The 6,282-nt window shown below is 32.0% G+C and overlaps 1 protein-coding gene across 1 annotated transcript; it reads right to left on the reverse strand.

Moving 5' to 3' along the window:
* On the reverse strand, nt 4,356-5,651 carry LOC109329344 (putative pentatricopeptide repeat-containing protein At3g23330). The gene has a single exon (XM_019563015.1). The coding sequence runs from the start codon at nt 5,649-5,651 to the stop codon at nt 4,356-4,358; it is 1,296 nt and encodes a 431-aa protein (XP_019418560.1).

The following is a 6,282-nucleotide window of genomic DNA, read 5'->3' on the forward strand; positions in this document are numbered from 1 at the left end:
ATCTAAGTAGTCAATCCCAAAAAGTGGAGCAGAGCGATCGACACTAAAAATGCTATACGGGATAGGCTATTGGGACATTTAGAAAAACAATATAACTGATTTAATAACATACGCGTGTAAATGCTAAAATTTAATAATATACACGTGTAAATGCTAAAATTAAAAATATACACAAAATTAAAGACATTCATAATTACAATTTGTTATCGCTAAGCCTCTGAGGCTCTGAGTAACTAAACTTAGCATTCAAATGAAGTGAAAACAAAGATGGCCCCATAATTTGGGATGGATCAGTTGAGCACAACTCAAGTCACATAACAGAAGGAAACTAGAGTAAAGAACAGCTAATTTATGGCGACTTCTGGCAAACCCAGTTTGGTAAGGGGGAAAAATAAGAAATCGGAAAAAAAACTAATTCTATTAACAAAGAAGACCATCCACTGCTCCAAAAGCAGGTCCAAATCGGAAACAGGAAACAAAACACAGATGGCAACCATACTTGACAGTTGTGATTTCAGATCAGAACAGAAGAAAATAAACAAAAAAAGTCTTGCAATTTTATTTGGGCACAGCCAATTCATTACATTTGCAGTCAGATCAGGCACATGTAAATAACTATTTGGACAGATCAAGAAACAAACTAAGTGGATTACTGAATCCCACATCAAGGATATATACTCTTCTAGAAAATAAAGCAGAAAACCAGACCCTAACTCTTAACTTAGATTGTAGATTAAGAATACAATTCAGCATTAGTACTAATCAGGATACAAACCAGCCAATTTGACCCCAAGCAACTCAAGCATAAGCAACATCCTATCTAACAAAATCCATCAAACTGGCTGAAAATATAATCACGCATGAACTTCATAATTTTAAATAAAAACCATAACATAATTAACCAAAAGCAACAATAACAACAAAATACCACCATGTTGTCAATTGTCTTAATTATACTGAGAATCAACATAGAAGATTAGCATTATGACTAAGACAAGCGACGACAATCATGGGCGTTGGCGCCCCTTTCCACATATCTTGTAAAATCAGTTATATAGGTAACTTTTTGTAAAGAATCTTCGCTACATATATATATATATATATATTATAAGTGTGTTGATGAAAGGTAGATCTTCCTTGACTAAGACTCAAATGGATAATCGAGTAAGGGCTCTAGAATTCCCTCAATCATCAGCAATAACAGTATAACAGTGGTTCAATAATTGCATCTAAGAACGAGAGGGAAAACATAACACCCAAGTAAAGAGATGTGCGTTGAAGAAATCGTTTTAGACAGTGAAGCATTTCATCAAACAAATGATGTGCAAGAGTAGAAATACAAGTAAAAGACCATGAACATCAAAAATACAAACATGCAATGAGATTCAGAATAAGAAAAAAGGAGAGAAGAAGAAGAATAAGAAGAAGTTACCCTTTTTCGGGTTTGGGTTGGGCGATGGTGGTTAGGGTTGTGGTTGAAGGTAGCCGCAGGGATGGTGGAAAAACGAAGGACGATGAATAGAGTATATAATATTCTTCCTTTAGACCCCAAATTATTTTTTCAATTTTTATTATACTTTGATTTTATTTCTTCTTCAACTAGATCTTGTCATTTTTCTTTTAAGAGTTGGTCCATAAAATTTCTTGAAGTGTATACATTCATCCCAAAAAAAATATAGATTAATATATAAATATTATGAACACTTATGTTCATAAACATTTTATATCTGCTAATCTATGCTATTAAATATTTAATGTTTATATATTTTATTTTGAAAATTTTATAATTTTTATATATTTTATTTTGAAAATTTAAAATGTATTTTTTGTGTTTGATATATTTTATATTATAATTTTTATTTTTATTATAATGTTCAATTTAATATGAGAGTTTTAGTTAATATGTTAATGGTAGTTGTATAATTTTTTTGTATAAATTAAATAATGTTAAGAACAAAATATGAATATGAAAATTATACTATAGTCATAGTATAGATAAGTTAGGGGTCATACAAATATTTTACCCACATTTTATACTTTTAGGGACTATTTTAGGTTTTTAAATTTTCAAGTTCAAATATATATCTTTACTCTTTTTTTAATAAATTGTTCTTTCAATTTATTTTTATAGACTCTTTGATCTATATGACAATAACTAATAAAGTATTGGTCTAATAGTGTAATGTCTTGCTGGCACTTCAAGCTGACCAAAAATTTAAGAGTTTGATTCTTAAGAACAATACTTGTTAGAATGAACAATTACAAACCCTGAAAAAAGATAATTTTTTATCCAAAAGTTAAGTACCAAAAAAATATATACCATATTAAGTTCTTTAGACAATTTTGTGATAACATTGCTTTCCAAATTAAAATTTGCTGTGAGGTAGGAAAAACTGAAATAGTTATTAGTTGAAATTATGAGCATCATCTTTATGAGAAGTTGAAGTGGATGGCTCATCAAAAAATTCCTTTGGTCAAGGTGTTAGTGGTGGGCTCATTAATTGATGGAAGGTTCTTTTGTTAGTGGTGGGCTTAGTTGAAGAAATTTTGAACTAAAAAGTATTTGAATTTGTATAATAAGAAAAAATCATTACAAACAATACAATATTAACAAATTAAATAATAATTAATAAAATAAATATAATTATGGATAAGTTTAAATAAAATTAAACTAATTAAATCTAAGATGTGATAAATCTCTATAAATGTTCAACCAGATAATTTATGTCGAATAAAAAAATAAGAAAATATCTTCTTTATATGTTTACATGTTTTGAAAATTAAAATTTAGATCCCAAGTAATGGGTAGAGAGTTAAATCCAACATCCAATTAAATTAAGCATTCTAGTTTTGTTTTGTATGAATCATTAACTTTAAGTGGTAGTTTAGTAGAATCAAAGAAGGCATGTTTGCTCTAGTACATGGTGCTTAACTTAAGGTGAGATTAGATGTCTATGTGAGTGTCTTAAACATGTGTGGGTATTGTTGATGGGCAACAAATTGATATTTCTATACCTTTATTATGAGTAAATTACCTTAATTCTTGACTTGGTGGCTAGTCTCTTAGCAAAATTAATTATTATTTTATCTTTTATATTTTCTTAGATTAAATTATTGAATAAAATGATTGTTGTGTTCAGAAGCAAGTTTAGCACTTGGGTAAATATAATTGTTAGTGTTCTACCTAGGTGGTTTAACCTAGAGAAAGAATTGTGTGCATATATATGTATTTAGAAATAATTAGTAAAATCTTGGTAATACATTAAAATTTTAATTTTAATTAAAATTTAGTTATAAATAATAATACAAAAAAACATAAATATATTCGTCTCCAAATATAATCTCTTATATATATCTTCACTCAAGTTTTCCATTACACTTGTTGGGTAGGGGTAGGCACCAAAAGTTACAAAATTTGCATTTTTGTCAATAAAATTGTATTGAAAGCTCATTAGAATGGGAAAGAAACTTGGGAAAGGAGAGAAGGAAATGTCTCAATCTAAGAAAGGCAAGTCTTGTACCATGAATTTTGAATTGCTTTGTTTTGTGTAAATTGATGATTGTGTTTTCTTTTATTCTTTGAATTGACCATTTTTGAATTAAGGGTTCTATCTCTAATTGGGAAATTAGGAATTGAGCATACATCTAACCATCAATACTATGAATTTCAATTGTAATATGTGCAATTCATTCTTGAAATCCATTGTTTTGATATTGCCGTTATAATTCAAAACTACTCAATGAATTAGTACTTCCTTACTTACATGATATAGTGTTTCTTAAAGGAATTTAAAATTGCAACCTTTGTGATTTTAATTGTTAACATAAAGTTGAGTAATTTCTTTATGTTCATAGATAAATTATATGATGAATGCAAAGGAAATAAAATCCCCCACATTCCTCTCCATTGTTATTTTTCTACAATTTCTTATAAGTTTGTCACAAATAAACTCTTTACAAACATCTCTAGTCCAATTCTCTAGTCCAATTCGACTAATAACTATGATAAGGTAATACTTGCCTAACAACAATTCTTGCAGGTTCAACACTATAATATATCATAGAATGTAATATCTATACACTATTAATATAAAAACTTATACACAACTGTATTACTTTTTGGATTCAATGATAATCAAATATGAATATGAATAATGTAATAATAATGTATAGAACTCTTGCATATATTTTTTTCCTCATCATTAATTACTTGTGTGGTATAATATACTTGCCAGAAAGCTAACCAAAATACATGTATTACAGGGATTTCCAATTTGGATCCCATATAAAGAAAGATGTTTAATTTCTCACCACAGTTTGAGTGAGAACAAATCAGATGAAGTACCTGTAATGATCTACAAACCCATGATCAAGGTATCATCATGTAGAGAATTCTCTACTCCCAGAAAATAGTTATTCAATAATTGAACATTGCTAATTTGATAGATTATTTTGTAAATCATTTGAGCCATTGGATGAGAAAGGTCCCCCTGGTAGAATTTATGAGCCCTTCCACCAATATTGATCCAACTATAACCAGGAGTTTTAACCAAACCTAAGTTCCTCATTTTGGCTCTAATATTTGAAATGCCATCAATCATACCATGAGACTGGTAGATACCACAAAGTGCTATATAATTGCTAGCATTATTTGGTTCTAATTGGAAAAGATGATGAGCAGCAATTTCTCCAATTTCAACATTCTTATGCATTACACAACCAGCAAGAAGGGCACCCCAAATGCTTCCAGTCACTGGTGCTTTCATGCTTTTCAAGAAATCGAGTGCTTCCACGAGATACCCGCAGCAGCTCAAAAGATACACCACACATGCATAGTGCTCAACGGTGGGCTCCAATCCATAATCAGAGTAAATGGAACTGAAAATGTGCTTGCCTTGATCTACCAGACCTGCGTGGCTGCAACTGGCTAGGATTGCTGTTACCGTGACAGAGTTCGGTGCAAACCCATCATGTATTGCCTTCTTAAACAGCGAAAGTGATTCCTCCCCTTTTCCATGTATCCCATAACAAGATATCATGGTGGTCCATGTGACCAGATTCACGTGGCGCAATGTCCTGAAAACCTTTTCGGAATCATTCAAGCATCCACACTTCCCATACATATCAATCAATGCATTGCCAATGGGAGCATCTGCATCAAAGGCAAAGTTTTTAACCACATAACCATGTAATTCTTTCCCTTTCATCAAGTCTCCTTCCCTTCCGCAAGCATTTAAAATGCTCGGAACAATCATGTAGTCCACCTTCACCCCATTTAGAACCAACATTTCCCTAAAACAATTGATTGCCTCGGAATACAGCTCCGCATTTCCAAACCCTGAAATCATCAAATTCCACACCACATGATCCCTGCACAACATATTGGAAAAAACTGAGCGCGCCAGAGGTATATCCCCACATTTTATATAAAACTCAAGCACAGAACCACCTACAACAACATATCCCTCATACCCAAGCTTTATCACCCAACCATGACATATTTTACCGAACCAAGCATCACATACTCCTATAGCAGCTTTAAACAGCGACGGTAATGTATAATGATCTGGCTGAAGCCCGCATCTCTTGAACTCACTAAAAATTGTCAAAACATCGTTATACATGGAATTCTTGACACATGAGGCAACCATTATGTTCCATGAGTGCATGTTTCTTCTAAGCATTCTATCAAATACTTTGCGAGCATAACAACATCGGGAATATCTAGAGTATACTAGCAAGAGATCATTTTCAAGTGTGACGTTGGGAAGTAAACCTTGGAGAATTGTTTGGGCATGGCATTGCTTGGCTTGAAAGATAGCGGAATGAGGAACGCAGCTTCGAAGCAAGAAGGACAAGTCCAAAAATGCTTTCCGAGACATGAAACTAATATCAGTATCCAAGGATGCTTAAAGAGAAACGGTAGTTTCAGAATGGATAAGAGATGTTGTTTAGCTTTTACGGGCTCGTGGCTAGGCCTCAATCCAATATGACTTGTAATCCAAGATCTAAGCAAAGTGCTGTAAGTTATCCGAAAAAGAATTATATTATTAAGGGTACCAGAAGTACAGCCTGTAAAGGACAATTACACATGAACAACCATATCAGTTTCAAGAGAATTACTTACCCCAAGTGTGACCAAAATATGCAAGTATTTCCCAACAAACAGATAATCCCTGCACAGTTGCAAAGTCCTATCAGTTTTTCTGCAGCAAACACCGGCACACAAACATGTGGTATTTCAAAGAAACGATGAGTAAAACCTGACACATGCAATGTGCA

This window comes from Lupinus angustifolius, chromosome LG16, assembly GCF_001865875.1.
Source record: "Lupinus angustifolius cultivar Tanjil chromosome LG16, LupAngTanjil_v1.0, whole genome shotgun sequence".
Taxonomy (NCBI): Eukaryota; Viridiplantae; Streptophyta; class Magnoliopsida; order Fabales; family Fabaceae; genus Lupinus; species Lupinus angustifolius.